This window comes from Acomys russatus, chromosome 11, assembly GCF_903995435.1.
Source record: "Acomys russatus chromosome 11, mAcoRus1.1, whole genome shotgun sequence".
Lineage (NCBI taxonomy): Eukaryota > Metazoa > Chordata > Mammalia > Rodentia > Muridae > Acomys > Acomys russatus.
The window spans coordinates 40870640-40889113 of NC_067147.1; the positions used below are offsets into that span (position 1 = coordinate 40870640).

The following is an 18474-nucleotide window of genomic DNA, read 5'->3' on the forward strand; positions in this document are numbered from 1 at the left end:
TTTGTTCTTAGTATGTGTACATTTCTGTGAAACAATTAAAAACTATACTACATATGTATACAGGTATGTTCCCTGCAGGTACATCTATGTACTATGTGTATAGACATACATGTCCTGGAACTGGAGTTACAGGTGGTGTTAGACTTCATGTGGATGCTAGGATCAGAACCCAGGCCCTCTACAGGAGCAGCAAATGCTCTTAACTGCTGAGCCATCTCTGTGCTTCCATGCACACATCACTCTATATAATATTTCAGTTCTCTTGAGAAAACATGCATTTTTCTACAGAAAAATAATATCATTTTTCTTAAGGAAATTAATTATAATTCTATACAGTCCTGTAGTGTCCAGGCATATTTAGGTTGGCTCAGTTATATTATAGCAGTATGTTATTTATATCACTGTTTCTTTCTGTCTTTTTTTTTTTTTTTTAAGGTTTCTTTCTTTCGTTTTTTTTAAAGGTTTATTTATTTATTATTATGTATACAGTGCTGCCTGCATGTACATTTACAGGCCAGAAGAGGGCATCAGATTACATTATAGATGGTTGTGAGCCACCATGTGGTTCCTGGGAATTGAACTCGGGACCTCTGGAAGAGCAGTGCTCTTAACCGCTGAGCCGTCTCTCCAGCCCCTATCACTGTTTCTTTAAAACATACTCCAGGCGTGGTGGTGCAATCCTTTAATCCCGGCACTTGGGAGGTAGAGGCAGGTGGATCTTTGTAAGTTCAAGGCCAGCCTACTCTAAAATGTGAGGCCAGGCCTACACAGAGAAACCCGGTCTTGAAAAACAAAAAACAAAACAAAACAAAACAAAAAAAACCAGTCCAATTAAAATTTGTTGTTTACTTTGTTTTTCAAGTCTTGTTATTTTCTTTTACAGTTTATGATCATAGTTTTGTTTGTTTGTTTGTTAAGATTTATAGTGTCTTGCCTGCATGTTCTCGTACATGCCAGAAGAGGGCACCAGATCTCATTATAGATGGTTGGAAGCCACCATGTGGTTGCTGGGAATTCAGCTCAGGAACTTTGGAAGAGTAGGCAGTGCTCTTAACCTCTGAGCCATCTCTCCAGCCCCCTTCCCCCTCCCTTTTAAAAAAAAAAATCTTGGTCTCTTTATGTTCTTTCTGATAGTTTATAGTTTTCATAGCTCTTACACATCTTTTGAAAAGTATCCTTAGGCCGCTAAAGAGGTGGCTTAGTGGTTAAAAGCACTTGTTGCTCTTGAAGAAATCGAGGTTCAATTTTCAGCATCCACACAGTATTTCACAGTCATTTGTAACTCCAGTTTCAGGAGATCCAGCACCCTCTTTTGGCCTTCCATAGGCACCAGACGTGCACATGGTCCAAACATATACATAGGCAAAATACTCACACATATAAAGTAATAAAATAAAAAATTTAAATATTCGATGTTTCATGTCTTTAATTACATATAGTTTAAATGTTTTGTTTTTAATGCTTTCTTGCTAGAGAATTGAGTTAAATTGAAGTATTGAACTCTTACTCCATGACTTTGATACATTATTAGTTCTGATAATTCACATTTTTGTTTTTGCTTTTCAAGACAGGGTTTCATTCTGTAGTGCTAGCTGTGCTCTGTCTCCCTCTGTAGACCAGGATGGCCTTGAACTCAGAGAGATCGCCTGCCTCTGCCTCCCAAGTGGCAGGGATTAAAGTCTTGGGCACCATTGCTTGGTGATCTATAATGTTTTTTTTAAGTAGCTATTTTACTATCTATGATAGAGAATTTGTCATTATTACAGTCAAGAAGATGACTTGTGAATTTCTTCTATACTTACCAGTAAAATTTCTCTGGTCTCTTAAAATTTTTTTTTTTTTAATTTATTTTGTGTCAGGGAGGCACCATGGGATGATCTGAAGACAAATTGAAAAGTCTTGGTTCGCTGCTTCCACCACATGGGGTCAGAAATCCAAATCAGATTGTCTGGCATGGCAGCAGGCCCTCTGCCTTTCCTTTAACTATCTTACAGGCCCTAGCCCTTCTTTTCCCCTTCAGTTTAGAACCTTGACCCTCTCTTACCACCTTGTCCTTTTGAAGAATTTGAGTGTTGTGAAAGTTCTACAGTGAATACTTTTATGGGTTTTGTCCCTGATATGATGCTAATCTATTTCTATTTTCTACAAACTAGAATTTAGATTATAAGAGTTTATTAATTTGGGTTAGTTTGCTTGATAAAAATGTGAGTACTTGGTGCTTGTTTTCTGGACAGAAGATGTCTCACTGTCCAGTACTGGTGAGGAGGCCAGGTCATTTGGTTGCAGTGGTACTCTTCACTAGGGACTGGCTTTCTCTGTACTTGGTTGTCTCTCCAGTGAGTGTGCAGCCTTGTTTTGTTTGTTCTTACACCCTATTCAGACACCACCTTACATAATTGGGGAGAGATTGCCCAGTGGTTAAGAACACTTATGGCTCTGTTAAAGGACCTGAGTTCAATTCCCAGGACCCATGCCAGCTTGCTCTCGTTGCCTGTTAGTCCAGCTCCAGGGGATCTGACACCTTCTTCTGGCCTTCAGAGGCACTCTACACATGTGGCATACATTCACACAGACACACGCAGACAAACTGGAAGTAAAAGAATAATTGAAAGGTTTGTTTATCCAGATTTTAAGTTCCTTATTTTCCAGTGTGTAAGACAACTCCTAACTTTAACTTTTCCAGTTAAAATATAGGTTGGAATATACTCTCCGTGTAAGACTGCCTCCATGTAAGACCACCCCTCTTCCAGCGCACACCCTGTGCAGCAGACTCAGGCTGCAAACTCTGTATTTTAACTGGAAAAGTTAAAGTCGCGGGTCGTCTTATGTACTGGAAAATATGGTAGTATTATCAAGCATTAGCTATTACTGTTTAGGAGGTTCTGTTTGCCAACTTGAAGTCCATGCAATTTCTGGCTTATACATTTTATAGTATGTTATGGTTATAACGGTATTTATTTCTAGACTTTGGGGCACTGAATACAGATAGATATCACATCCAATAAATATTTTATGTCTCCCATAGTCCTTAATAAGGATTTTACATGTATAGTAGGCACTCAGTAATTTTCTTTTTCATAGAAATCTCTAAAGCCTTTTTGTTTCTGTTTAAGAGCTGAAAATACTGGCTATATTTAATGTTAATTATACTGTTTTCTTTCTTTTTTAGGTAAATGAGAAAACAGGACAACTTATACAGTATGACAAATTTTATATACATGAAGTACAAGAATTGATAGACATTAGGAATGACTACATCAACTGGGTGCAACAGCAAGCTTATGGAGTGGTACGTCTCCTGCACTTTGAGATTGAGCTTAATGTCCCCTTTGTTACAATACAGAAGAAACATTTTGGAAACAAGAAGTATTTTCATAGCTTTTATTCCAAGTGTATTATTTTAAAATAATGCATTGCATAGACAGCTGTATTTATATGCATAAACCAACTTTACATATTCTCCTTTCCTAGAGAAAATACAGGTGTGGCTTGGACTGTGAGTTCTTTAGAGTAATACAAGTATGGACCTCTTAGAAATGTTCTGAGATGTTTGCTTCAGAACCAGGACAGAGCCCTGGTTCTGTGTTTTAATTTTATTTCAGATTGTTAATACATATTCACATGTGGATATACCACTTTGCATGTGACTGAAGGTCCTAAGTAAACAGACACTAACAGGGTAGCACACACCTGTAGTCTCTGTGCCCCCCGCCCACTCACTGAGGCAGTGAGTTCTGGGCCAGCCTGATGGAAAAAATAAAACATCTGTAGACAACCTGGGCTGTAACCAAGATAAATGCTATCTTAATAGTACTGCCTTTTAGCTAGCAACTCTTGTCCTTGTTTGTACATTTGCATGAAATCTGGTTGTCTTCTCACCCAAACTCATCTTAGTATAAAGCTGTGATGATATCAGACTCTGTCTCATTAAGGAGATACTTTGATTTTTTAGTAAGAATGAGATAATAGAGAACTACAGTCCCCCCTCATTCTCTCTAATCTATAATACAGTTCCTATCTCTCCATTTATAAACAAACATATTTGCTAAGTAAATATTATTGCAGAAAGCTAGTGTCTCCCCCCCCCCCCCCCCCCTTTTTTTTTTTTTTTAATTTTGACAGCCCACCTGGAACCTGTCATGTAGACCAGGCTGGTCTCAAACTCACAGAGATCCGCCTGCCTCTGCCTTCCAAGTGCTGGGATTAAAGGTGTGTATAACTGCCTGTGAGTTCCTGCATTTACATAGAACTTTTGAAGTTCTTTTCTCCGAAGTTTTAAAAAATATGATTCATACATTCATTGCTAGTCTTAATGCTGACTGGGTTGCTATTTTCACACATTATTAGTAAAGTTTTAAAAACTATCCTAATGATACTCGTAGTGTTTCGTGATGGCATGGGCGTTTGTGTGCAAATACGTATATACATATGTACATTTATTTATTTTTTTTAAAGATTTATTTATTACATGTATAGTGTTCTGCCTGTATGTATGCCTGCACACCAGAAGAGCTCATCAGATCTCGTTATAGATGGTTGTGAGCCACCATATGGCTGCTGGGAGTTGAACTCAGGGCCTCTGGAAGAGCAGCCAGTGCTCTTAACCGCTGAGCCATCTCTCCAGCCCCTGTACGTGTATTTTTATATATATGTGTGTGTGTGTGTGTGTGTGTGTGTGTGTGTGTGTGTGTGTGTGTGTGTGTGTGTGTACACACACACACACACACACACACACACACACACACACGGATACTAGTTTGGTTTATGTAGCCAGGCATTGTTTTTTTTGTTGTTGTTTTTTTGTTTTGGGTTTTTTTTTTTTTTTTTTTTTTTTTTCTTTCTTTCTTTCTTTTAAGCTAAATTCCCACTATATAGGCTGGATTTAACCTTGGAAAACTTCTGCTTCAGTTTCCCAGTGCTGGGCTTATAGGTCTGTGATATCATTGCAGCTTGAATACAGTTACTGATTTAGAGTTTTCATGAGGTTCTGGTCAGGTGTTCAGCAGGTTAGAGCTCTAGCTACTCTTCCAGAGGAGTTGAGTTCAGTTTCTAGCACTCTTAAACTGGCTCACAACCATCTGTAACTCTATCCTCAAAGGATCCAATTTCCTTTTCTGCCTCACAGCCATCTGTTAACTTAAATCTTGGGAATCTGATACCCTAATCTGTCCTCTGTTAGCAACACATACGCACACACAAAACACACACACACACACACACACACACACACACACACACACACACACCATATAGACATGCAGGTGCAACATTCATACTTGCAAGATAAGAAAAGTTAATGGCCGACACCCAGTAAAAACACTGGGTATTTCAGCTTCATTGCTTAGCAATGCAGAGCACAAGGAAGGAACAGATGCTCTGCTACTGACACATCTCCTAGAGTCTTCCTTATTGTGTTAGCATTGAAACTTTCCAACGGGTGAGAGAGCCTGAAGGTAGAGTAGGGCATACCCCTCCCAACTTGGCAAACGGTATAAAAAATAAGGATAGTTCTTTGTAGCTTTCCTCTGATTTTGTAGGTGGCTAAATTCTAACTCCTTAAATCCCAGTGTGTCCTCCCAATGCTGGTCCATCCTGTCTAGTTATCATACTAATGAGCATGTTAGGTTACTATTTCAGCCACTATGCAATGGGCACATGCAATTTAATTTCCTCAGACGTATTTAGACACAGGACAGTATTGAATGAATAAGATGTATGACCTACCAGTATTTAACATCAAAGACGAGAAAGAAACGCATTTAAAAATAAGCCACTTAAATCTAATTCAAACTTGATAAACTTAGCCTAGACCTTTCTTTTCTTTGAAATAGAACCAACAGAGTGAACTTCTGATCATTTTGCCTTATCTTCCTTAGTACTGATATAAGTACTATACCCAGGTCATCATAACTTTGTCCTTAAATTTTATTCAAAATTTTTTTGCATTTCTTTGTGTGTGTATGGGTGTGTGTGTGCACACACCAGTATATGTGTATAGAGATCAGAAGATAATTTGGAGGAGTCAGTTTCTTGTACCACCTGGGTCCCAGGGATTAAAATCAGGTTTGGTGGTAAATGCCTCTACCTGCTGAGGTAGCCCATTGGCCCATAAAGAAAGGAAATTGGATCCTTTCTCATTTGTTGTAAAACTTCGCAGAACCCAAAGAACTACCACCTAGCGGAGTGCAGTGTATTACAGGATAAGGATGCAGATTAAAATTAGCCAGGCTAAGATAATTAGGAAGACTCTAGGAGAGGTGTCAGTAGCGGAGCATCTGTTCCTTCCTTGTGCTTTGGATTGCTTTTTAAGCAATGAAGCTGAAACACCCAGTGTTTTTATTGAGTGTCAGTCATTTCCTACAATGTATCTAACTTTTCTTTATCTTGCACGTATGAGTTTTGTCTGTGTGTGTGTGTGTGTGTGTGTGGCAGATAAGGGCATTACGTATCCCAGGATAAAAGAAACAGATGGTTGTGACGTTCCATTTATGTGCTGGGAACTGAACCCGGTTCCTTTGTAAGAGCAGTAAGTGTTGAGCTGTCACTCCAGCTCTATTTCTGAACTTCTTAAAGGAAGAACTGATATTAGATGGCTGAATCTGCATCATAAATTAAGATTATTTACATTGTCAGCAGCTAAAGATCCTAGTCATTGCAAAGACCTATAATAGCACAGAGGAAATGCTGTATGTTTGGAAAAAGTTAATTTTTTAGGCTGACGTGGTGGAGCACGCCTTTAATCCCAGCACTCAGGAGGCAGAGGCAGGTAGATCTCTGCGAGTTCAAGGCCAGCCTGGTCTACAAAGCAAGTCCAGGACAGCCAACACTACATAGAGAAACCCTGTCTCAAAAAAACAAAAACAGGGGCTGGAGAGATGGCTCAGTGGTTAAGAGCACTGCCTGCTCTTCCAAAGGACCTGGGTTCAATACCCAGCACCCACATGGCAGCTCACAACTGTCTGTAACTCCAAGATCTGACACCCTCACACCAACACACATAAATTAAAAAAATTAAATAAAATATTAAAACAAAACAAAAACAGAAAAGTTAATTTTTCACCACAGTTCCCACCAAGTGTGAATTTAATTTCTGAAGATTCTAGTACTTTGAGTAATGGGAATGCAAACTTGAGCATAAGTGGAAACTTTGAATAAGAAAGCAGGTACCTCATCAATTGGTATAGGGCTTTTGTCTAATGTGTCAAGCCATAGGTTTGCTACTGAGTGCCACATACAACTAAGCATGGTGACACATGTCTACAGTCCCAGGAGGTAGGTAGATCAGATTTAAAGGGCATCCTCAAATATATACTGAGTTCAAGAACAGCCTGAGATATATGAGACTCAGTCTAAAAAAAGTTTGTAGATATATGGGCTGGGCATGTAGCTCACTCACTGTTCATGTACTTGCTGTGCAGACAGGAAGAGAACCAACTTGTATAGGCTGTCTCCCGACCCTCATAGGCACACCTGCGTTTTCTCTCACGCGCCATAATAATACTTATTAACAAACATATAAGGAAACAGCCTGAGCGTGGTGGTATATAGTACTTTTAATACAGCACTCAGGAGATCGAGACAGGCCAGTCTTTTGAGTTCGAGGTTATCCTGGCTATCATAGTAAGTTTTTAGGCCAGCCAGAACTACACAGTGAGGCCTTGTTTCCAAAAAAAAGTTTTTAAGGAGGATGGCACAAAACAACCACATACCTTCCTGGTTATCTGTCTTATGGTAGCTTTTCTCTCATTTTGTTTCTCTGTAATATCTTAATATTCTAAACATTTCTTACTTCATTGAGGTCAAGTCTGAGAAGTAGTTTCTTCTGTTCTTCAGGTAAAGAAACAGCCATAAAGATGTATCAGACTAAGAATTAGTTTTCTAGTCTACATAAATTCTGCAAGTAGAGAAACTCAGTTGCTAAAACCAGATCTCATTATGTCTAAGATAGTTTCATGATATAGAGTACCCCAAAATCTTAAATTTGTTAACTTATTTTCTACCTCCTTAAGTCCATATTCAGCTGTAGCAAGATACATGAACTACTTCTTGAATAGAAATAGAACACTAACATTGCTCTTTCCTCATTATTGTTGCATTCTGCATTGCTGTCTTAGGATGTCAGCCATGGACTAACTGAGGTAAGTTTGGTGCAATAAAGCCTCATATTCATGAATTATGTTCCGGTTTTTTTCTGTGTGAAGAGTCAAATTTGTCTTTAGTATGATTTTTTTGTTGTTTTTAGTGTGTGTGTGTATGTATGTATGTGGTTTTTAAATTTATATGTATTATGCTGATTTTAAAACTTGACTCGAGCCAGGCATGGTGGTACATCCCTTTAATCCCAGCACTCAGGGAGGGAAAAGCAGATGGATCACTGTGAATTCGAGGACAGCAAAGGTTACACAGAGAAACCCTGTCTTGGGCGTGGAGGGAATACACACACACGCACGCATGCACTGCACGCACACATGCGCATACACACATATTTGACTCTATAGAAATTATCTTGCATAATATCAGAATAGCCTGTGTAATTCAGAAAAGTTTTTTGAATTAAAAGCTCTTGCCAGGTGTGATGGCATGCCCTTTTAACCCCAGTGCTTGAGATGCAGAGGAAAGCAAATACCTGAGTTAGAGGCCAGCCTGGTCTACATAGTGTGAGTTTAGACCAGCCATGACTGCACAATGAAACTCTGTCTTAGGGAAAAAAAGACAACAGCAGCAACAACAACAAAATAATTCTTAATATTACACTTACATGATTCCTTCTAACAAGGTTTACTTTAAGCCGGGTGTTGTGGTGCACATCTTTAATCCCAGCACTCAGGAGGCTGAGGCAGGCTGATGTATGTGAGTTCGAGGCCAGCCTGGTCTACAAAGAGAGTTTAAGGACAGTCAGGGCTCTACAGAGAAACCCTGTCTCAGGAAAGGAAAAAAAAATATTTATTTTGAAATATATTAAATAAATTTTATTTTACAACTTCATAAATACTTACCTAATAGAGCAAAATATTAGAGAATTAAAATGATTTGTTTTTAAACCAATAATTGATACTCAATTTGTTTTGTTCACTGTGTTACCTTAATATATTAAGTTGTGGTACTTTGGCCTGAATAATGAGCGGTCCTAAGCTTCCCTCTTCAGAACCGGGGGCATTACGTTACAGTGTTCGGTGTTGTTTTGCTCTCCTTTGGCTTATTTGGTGTGGTTTTTCCAGTACTTGAATTAATGGGGCATTAATTAGCCTACACTATAAACTATTGTATATTTGCTTCCTTGGATAAATATCACATAAAATTATGAAAAGGAAGAAGTGATATTAGACACAGCACAGTGCTGGAGGTTTTGCTGCCATGGACAAGGCATAAGAATTTGTGTTGGGGAAAGGGAGCTGACAACACAAGAGTTTGAAAACATGGTCAGGACTAAATGTTGCATGTACATATAGTTTTCTATAGGAGTTAAATCAGCATTTCTCAACCTATGGATCCTGATCCCTTTGGGGGTTGAGAGACACTTTAACAGAGGTTGCCTTTACATCAGAAATATCAGGTATTCACATTACAGTACAGTTCCTAAAAGTAGGAAAATAACAAGTAATTTTATGGTTGTGGGTCATCCCAACTTGAGTAACACATGAGGGTGGTAGCATTAGGAAGGTTGAAAACCGCTGAGCTAAATTGAGTTCCTTAGTGATGTATACAAAGGAAGATTCAGGAACATGGAGATGCCTTCCATTGCACCCACATGGTGAAGGAGAGAAGTAACTATTGCAGATTGTCCTCTGACCTTTATACACACATTATGGTATGTATGCATGCACACATAATAAAAATTCTTTAATGTAATTTCTGTAAAAGTTGCAGCAGTGTGGCTCAGATAAAGGCTGCCAAGCCTGACAACCTAGATTCAGTTCCTAGGACCCACCTGACAGAAGGAAAGAACTCACTTCTGCCCTGCACATGCATGCCATACATGATGCCAGCATGCCTGCTACTGTACTCACACAAAAAACATTTTTAGACAGAGTGTGGTGGCATACACCTTTGATCCCAGCACTCAGGAGGCTGAGGCAGGCAGAGCTCTGTTAGTTCTGGGCTAGCCTGGTGTACATAGCTCCAAAACAAGCAGGACTATGTAGATAGACCATGTCTCAAAAATCGAAAACAAAGAGAAATCATCTGGGGCTTAATATTTCAGTGTCTTCTTTACATTAAATTCAGTTGTGGCACACATTGTTATCCTAGTGAAGGTAGGAAGTTCAAGAGTTTGAAGCCAGCCTGAGCTGAGGATGTGGCTCAGTGGCTGAGCACTGAGCAGTCACAAAGCCTTGAATTTATTAGCAAGCTGTTTGTTACTTTATAGACTTCCTTGGTTTATTTGGTTTATTCTTTTGCCTTATATAAAATAAACTCTTTAAAATCCTATAGTCAAAATTTGAGTAGCTGTTTTATAATTTCTAACCATACCAGTGAATGAACCAAGAGTGTGATAATCATCTTTTCCAAAAATGACAGCACCACACACTACAATCAGCTTGAATTGTAATAAATTAATTTCTTTATTTCCAGTTGGCAGATATCCCGGTGACAATTTGTACATACCCATTTGTGTTTGATGCCCAGGCGAAAACTACTTTGCTGCAGACAGATGCAGTGTTACAGATGCAGGTAAATGCTGTGCAATGGTAATTTGATTTGGTGATGTCTTTAAAAATTGTCTCTGGGGTTTTTTGTTTTCAGTATTTGAAACACATGTAACAATGTATGGGGACACCGTGGTCGACTGTCATTTGCGTAGTACTTTGTGTAGTTGGGAAGACTGCTATGCGAGACACAAATGTGAAAGCTGCTTGTTTTAAAAAGGAGCTACAATATAAAATAGAGCAATTTGGGCTGGAGAGATGGCTCACAGGTCAAGAGCACTGACTGCTCTTCCAGAGGTCCTGAGTTCAATTTCCAGCTACCACATGGTGACTCACAGCCATCTATAATGTGATCTGATGCCCTCTTCTGGCCTGCAGGTGTACATGAAGTCAGAGCACTGTATACATAATAATAAATAAATCTTTTTTTAAAAATCGGGCAATTTAGCCTTTATTCATGTTCAATCCTCAAAAGTGATAAACCTTTTTTGTTATATAAGTATATCTTTCCAAACCATTCCATTAGCTTCCCTATGAAATGTTAGATTGTTTCAGAAGCCTGGCTTCACTCTGTCCTTTAATTATGTACTTGAAAAAAGATGTAAAGAAAGAGAGGTGGGATACAGTTAAACTTAGAAGCACTTCATCACTTAAATGGGAAGACTGTTTGAAATTGCCTTAAACCTGGTGTGGCCACACATGTTTAATCCCAGTTTTGTGAACTCAAAGGCCATCTTGATATGGAGGTCTAGAACAGTTAGGACTACAGAGATCCTGTCTCAGTGAAGGAAGGAAAGAAGGAAGGGGGAAATTACCTTGGGGTGAGTCGTAGGTTTTTGTTTTTGTTTTCCTTTTCCTTTTTGATGGGAGAAGTGGGCTTTTTGTGGGGAGGGAGACAGGGTGTCACTGTACAGCCCTGGATGGCTAGCCCAGGATAACCTCAACCTCTGAGCTCTGTCTCCAGAATGTCTCCCTTCCTTTTTCAATAAGCTTTTTTATTTATAATGAAAAAATTTAAAACTAGTTCATAGCAGACACCAAGCAAGGTGGCACACACCTTTAATCTGGCACTTGGAACATAGGCCAGTATCTGTGAATTCCAGGCCAGGCAAAGCAGCATAGTGAGATTGTGTCTCTAAAAGAAAATTAAATAAGTGTGTGTGTGTGTGTGTGTGTGTCTGTGTGTTTGTAAATGAGGACATCACAATGAAACTCATTGCTTTATGCTAACTAGAATAAATAAAACAGCTGGACATGGTGCTGCTTGTGTGTGATCGCAGCCCTCATCCAGGTTTGCAAAGTGGAGGAAGGCAAAGCAGGACTTCAGGGTCATCCTGCTCTGTTGATGTGATAAGACACCATGACCAAGACAACTTGGGAAGCATTTAATTGGGGCTCACTTACAGTTTTATAGGGTTATTCATCATGGCAGGAAGCAGACAGGCATGGCACTGGAGCAGTAGTTGAGAGTTTTATATTTTAATTTTCAGGTAAGAAGCAGAGAAGAGAGTGGCAGGGTCGTGTGGGCTTTTAAAAGCTCAGAGCCCACCCATCCCCAGTTACACATGTAACCCTTCCTAAGCAGTCCACCACTGAGGCTATGGGGCCATTCATACCCAGACCTCCACACTCAACTTCATAAGGTTAGGATAAATGAGACTGTCTAAAGTAAAAGAAAATCCTGATTTGTTTTGTTTTCTAGATGGCTATTGACCAGGCCCACAGGCAAAATGTCTCCTCCCTTTTTCTCCCAGTGATTGAGTCTGTGAATCCTTGCTTAATTCTAGTGGTTCGCAGAGAAAATATTGTAGGAGATGCAATGGAAGTCCTCAGGAAAACCAAGAATATAGATTACAAAAAGCCACTCAAGGTAAGTGAGCACTTCTTTGCATAAGTTGGGACTGGTATTTAAAAGTTGTCTGGGTCTTTTTACTTTTTTATGTAATTTGAAACATTTCGTGGGGTTTTATTTTATTTTAATTAGTTACAGACTTATTTTATTCTGTATGTATGTTTTGCTTACATGTATGGGCACTATGTGTGTGGCCTGATGCCTGCAGAGGTCAGAAGAGAGGGTTAGGCCCCATGGAGCTGTAGTTACAGATGGTTGTGGGCCACCAAGTGGGTGCTGCAAACTGAGCCTGGGTCTTCTGCAAGAGCAGCAACTGCTTCTAACCACTGAACCATCTAAATCACATATGTAACTTATACAACTGTAGACTGCTGAGACTTAATAGCAGTGAGTAGCATGTCACAGGGTCACTTTCAGTTTTTCACCATCTATTCAATGCTCACATTACCCTGTTTAGGTTATATTTGTTGGAGAAGATGCTGTTGATGCAGGAGGCGTACGCAAAGAATTTTTCTTGCTCATCATGAGGGAATTATTGGATCCTAAATATGGCATGTTTCGATACTATGAAGAGTCCAGGCTCATTTGGTTTTCAGATAAGGTAAAATGCCCATCTAACACAATTATCTCTTTATATCTTTGTTTCTATGCCCATAAGTATTAAGTTCACTCAGGAAGACTAGATTGCTAACATTTTGGTCAAAGGTCTGCTTTACTACAACTTGAAGTTAGGAATTTTTAGACTTATTGTCAATTCACAACTTTGTTTTGTTTTGAATTGTGTTTAATACATTTCAAGTTAAGAAAACAAATTGAGGAACAATCAGCATTAAAAGAATGCTGAGTTTTGCTTCGGACTATTTTGGTTTGAAAAACTGAATAGAAATTACTGTGCTAGCTTCTCTCCTAGGGTAACTTCATTTAGTGTTAGTGATCCTGGTGTCTTAGGGTTTAGACTCAGGGGCCAGTAAACTATAGTTTGTGAGCCAGGCCTTCCCAGCACATTTCCATACAGGATGCTGGCTGTTGGCACTGGCTGTTTGGGAGTGTGTGCATCAGAGTTCGTCAGTTACAAGGGCCCTGTCTTCAACTAAGACTAAGATATTTACCAGCTGGCCCTTTACAGGAACTGTTCCTTGAACTTTGGTTTGTAAGGCGGTTCTTTCAATCATCTATATTATTTAGAAGATTTCTTTTTATGTATTTGTTGTTTTTTAGTCTTTGTTGCAGAAGGCTGTCTGTCTTGTGTGAGGATAGCAGTTAATGATGTTCAGTGCCTAGGGTAATTCCTGATGGGTAACAAGATAATGCCACTGTAATTACACTATCTTGAATGTTTTTATATGGAGAGAGGTACCTCTACATTGTTTAATGGTGTCCGGTTCATGGGAAAGAGGGCTTGTCTGCTCACTTACCTGTTGTTGAATGGACCATGCATTTCCTAGCATCCCCCAGTGATCACAGTGTAACTTTTGGTCTTGTGTTTCTCAGTTTGTTGCATTTTCTTTACTGATGCCCACCCATATTATCCTGTCTATTGAGGGCTTCGTAATGTTGCTGGGACCGCCAGACACCCTCAGCATTCTGGTAGTTCTGCACCATGTTCTACACTTTAAGAATACAGCCAAATACTAGCACAATATCCTGATCTACATGAGAATACATTTTAGTTGCTGTGTGATTTATTTCATCTTTAGGATATAGCTGAGTAGAGAGATACAACTAATGATGTTTCTATCATTTGAAAGAATTGAACTGTATTATTTTGATTATTATGGTTATTCTATCAGTGTATACATGTTTAAGTTATGGGTTTTTAAAAAATTGGTTATTTTAGTGTATTTATAAGTATATAAAATGTTTGCATAATTCTACAATCAGATTTACAGCATAGATATATTGGAAGAAGCCAAGCTTTATGTCATTTTCTCCTTCCTCTGTAAATAAGGCCCTTTGAGTTTTCTTTTTTTGTTTTGTTTTGTTCTTGTCTCTCTGTGTAGGCCTGGCTGTCCTGGAACTCTCTATAGACCAGACCAGCTTCAAACGCACAGAGATCCTCCAGCTTCTGCCAGTGTGTGCTACCATCCCTGGCCAAGTTTCTGATTATTCCCCTATTCCCCTCTGCCCATCCCACTTCTCTCCCTTCCTCCCTCTCTCCCTCCCTTCCTCCCTCTCTCCCTCTCTTCCTCTCTCCTCTCCTCCTTTCTCTCCTTTCCAGACAGGGTTTCTCTGTGTAGTCCTGGCACTCATTTTCTATACCAGTTGGCCTTGAAGTCACAGAAATCTGCCTGCCCCTAAAGGTGTACGCCGTCATACCCAGCTTCTGATCTCTTTCTTAGCTTCCCTAGTTGCCAGGATAACTAACTAGAGTGTGTGTAGCCCCTATTGGCCTGAAGTTCCCTATGTAGACCAAACTGAACTTCAGCTTATAGATCCACCTGTTTTCCTTCCTTAGTGTGAGAATTAAAAGCATGCTCCACCATTCTCAGCCTTGAATTAAAAAAAAAAAAAATTTTACCTATGTATCATGCATACAGTGCTCTGCTTGCATGTACACCTGTACAGGAGAGGACATTAGAGCACATTATAGATGGCTATAGGCACCATGTGGTTGCTGGGAATTGAACTGAGGACCTCTGGAAGAGCCGTCAGAGCTCTCAACCTCTGAGCCATCTCTCTAACACCTCAACCTGAATTTTTAAAAAATTTACTGTTTTAGAGGTTTTGGTTGTAATTCAACTGGTAATAAAACACATGTCTTAGAAGCCTATGGACCTGAGTTTGATCCCCAACATTCACTCACTTAAAAAGCTTGGCATAAGGGCTGGGGAGAGATGACTCAGTGATCAAGTAATACTGGCTGCTCTCCCAGAGGTCCTGAGTTCAATTCCCACATGGTGACTCGCAACTGTTAAGAGTCCTATGGGGTCCTGGGATCTGATGCCCTCTCTGAGTTTGCAGATGCACATGCATACAAAACACCCATATACATAACATAAATAAGAAAGAGTTTGGTGTAAGGAGGATATACTGACTCACAGCTGAAATACCAGTGTTTTAGTGCTGAATTTCAGGACTTCTTAGGTTCCATTTCTAGGTCAGATCCTCTCTCAAAAAAATAACAAAACAATAGAAAGGTGGGTATGGTGGTATTTATCTAACCCCAATGTTAGGAAAGCGGTCAGGAGCCTCTTGGGGCTCACTGCTGAGCTCCAGGCACCAGGTCTCAAAGGAGGTGGCTACTTCTCCTGAGGACACCCACAGCTGCCATCCAGCTCCCACACACGTGCATGCACACAAATACACACACCATGAACACACTTTCTTTTAAAGTAGTTTCACTTTTAGTCAACCATCCTCTCATTTCCTGCCCATCCTGGCCATCAAACTGAGGGCCGTGCCCATAGCAGGCAAGCCTAACAGCCCCCATTCAATGTTTAATGACATGGAAGTAGTTTTGTTTATGGAAAAGAGGTCAGCAGAGAAGCCATGCTTATATCTGTAATCCTGTCCTGGAACTGGCTATGTAGAGCATGCTGGCCTTGAACTTAGAGAGATCCTTCCTGCCTCTGCCTCCCAAGTTTCTAAAATGAAAGTGCATAGAGTGAAAACGCGCTACCCAATGATGTTCATGCCAGGGAGACAGGAATAGGAATGAGCTTTTTTATTTGTTACTTTTCTGTGTCTTCAAATTTCTTCTACTATGGAGAATGTGTTTTTATACCAAAAATCGAGGTTTAACTTGGAAAAGAAGTCTTTTACTTTTTTCTTTGTGTTTTTAGACATTTGAAGACAGTGACTTGTTCCACTTAATTGGTGTTATCTGTGGATTAGCAATTTATAATTTTACTATTGTGGACCTCCATTTCCCGCTGGCTTTATATAAGAAACTACTGAAAAGGAAGCCCTCCCTGGATGATCTGAAAGAGCTGATGCCAGATGTCGGGAGGTTAGTGATTTGAAAGTGCTACAAGTGGGTAGGTTTGGGGCTGAGGAGTGTACAGAAAGCTTCTCTTCTAGAAATAATCATGTTTGTGGGTTTAGTTAACATTTTTAAGTAAATAAGCAATTTCAATAAAGTCTAGTATGTATTTATTCATTAGCAGAATTGCCAAGATAATATGCTCCACTTTAAAGAAGTACTCATATTTTGCAGAAGCATGCAGCAATTGCTGGACTATCCAGAAGATGATATAGAGGAAACATTTTGTCTAAATTTTACGGTAAGATGAACAGAAATAGGTTGGCCTTACTTTCAATGACTATGCTTTAGGATTTCTTTTTTCCAGAGATGAAATGCCTTTTGTTTTGTTTTTCCAAGACAAAGTTTCTCTGTATAGCCTTGGCTGTCCTGTACTTGCTTTATAGACCAGACTGGGCTCGAACTCACAATGATCCACCTGCCTCTGCCTCCCAAGTGCTAGGATTAAAGGTGTGCACCACCATGCCCAGCTTTTTTGTTTGGTTGGTTTTGAGGTTTTTTTTTTTTTTTTTTTTTTTTAATGTGTATACATGGATATTGAGTCTGCATGATTATATATGCACAACATTCCCTGGGACTGGATTTACAGGTGCTTGTTGGCTGTTAGGTGGGTGCTAGGAACTGAATCCAGGCCCTCTAAAGGAGTAGCCCCACAGATAGAATTCTTAGCCCTGCAGCTAATATTTATTGAGCCTTTACTATGTGCCAGCCACAATACCTGCATTATTTTATCCTCACCACTCTTATGAGGTTGTTTTTATCCTTAATTTACAGATAAAATGGAAATGATTGCATATCAGTCATTCACCATCTCTGTGACTTCAGTAATTACATTCTTTGCTGATTATAATAAGATGGGAACTTAAATTCAGGAGACTTATTCAGGGATTCATTTCTGAGGCTGTGGCCATAGGCGTGATTAGAAAATATCAAAAGACGGTGTTGCTAGTGAACTTAGATTACGTCACAGATGAATTCTTGTAGTCTCTGTCTCTGCTTCTCGCTGACGGCCATCCTCACCTAACTCATCAGTTGTGTCCTTCCATCCTGGATCCAAGAATTGAATCCATGCTGTCAGGCTTGCATAGCAAGCACCTTTACCCACTGAGCCGTCTTGCCAGGCCTCTTAGGTCATTTTGGAGTGTGTGTGGTATATTTGTAAGAAAATCTGATGCATGCTTAAGATGAAGTAAACACTGTTCTTTTGTTGTTGTTGCTTTTGTTTTGTTTTGGTTTTGGGGGTTTTTTATCTTACAAGAAAAATAAATCTTCCTGAGGGCTGAAACACTGCTCTTGTAAAAGACCCAAGTTCAGTTCCAGCACTTACAATTGCCATTAATTTAGCTGGTGCCTCCATGGGCACCTGCATTTAGGTGCACACCCGCACGCGCACACACACACACACACACACACACACACAGACAGACAGACCTACACACCTAAGTTGATAGGTGAGTCAATTTTGTTACAGATACAGCTACTGGTAAATTCACCACACTCAGAAGCCATACTCTACAGTGAATGCCAGTACATAGGAGTGCTTTATGTTTGGATGCTATGTGACAAAACTTCCCTTAAGATATGTATGGATACCACCAAAGTTCAACGTGACAAACCAGTGAGTTTTATTGAGATTACTTACAAGAATATGGATGGAGAATTACTTATAGGAGCAGAAATGACTGCTGCATCACCAAGACCCAGCCCAACATGGGTGACAGGCTACAAATGTTGGGAAACTGGGATATTGCACAGCCTGTAGGCAACTCAACAGGTCGGAGAATGTCCTTTGCCAGTGGTGCTGGTCTAAACATCTTCCAGACACCTGTTGTCAGAGTCTTCTCGGCTTAGCTTCCTTCCGCCTGAGAGGGTCTCTCAGCTTTTATTGCTTACTCTGGCAGGTAGCCTAGTAAATCTGATCACTTCCAGGGACTTCCTAAAGCTATTTTGAGTTGTTTGCCTTCTTGTTCAAAGTTTCCCTGTGGAATTTCAGT

General features: G+C 39.7%; 1 protein-coding gene across 9 annotated transcripts in view; it reads left to right on the forward strand.

Moving 5' to 3' along the window:
- Herc4 (HECT and RLD domain containing E3 ubiquitin protein ligase 4) overlaps positions 1–18474 on the forward strand; it is a 73875-nt gene that overhangs the window by 49251 nt on the left and 6150 nt on the right. For 4 of the 9 annotated variants that reach the window (XM_051153162.1, XM_051153165.1, XM_051153164.1 and 1 more), the window contains 7 exons: positions 3170–3289; positions 8115–8138; positions 10573–10671; positions 12349–12516; positions 12956–13099; positions 16281–16447; positions 16655–16721. In XM_051153162.1, the coding sequence (XP_051009119.1) occupies positions 3170–3289; positions 8115–8138; positions 10573–10671; positions 12349–12516; positions 12956–13099; positions 16281–16447; positions 16655–16721 (789 nt within the window). Of the gene's footprint in view, positions 1–3169; positions 3290–8114; positions 8139–10572; positions 10672–12348; positions 12517–12955; positions 13100–16280; positions 16448–16654; positions 16722–18474 lie in introns of those variants that run through there. The other 5 variants (XM_051153163.1, XM_051153166.1, XM_051153168.1 and 2 more) reach the window with 3 other exon arrangements.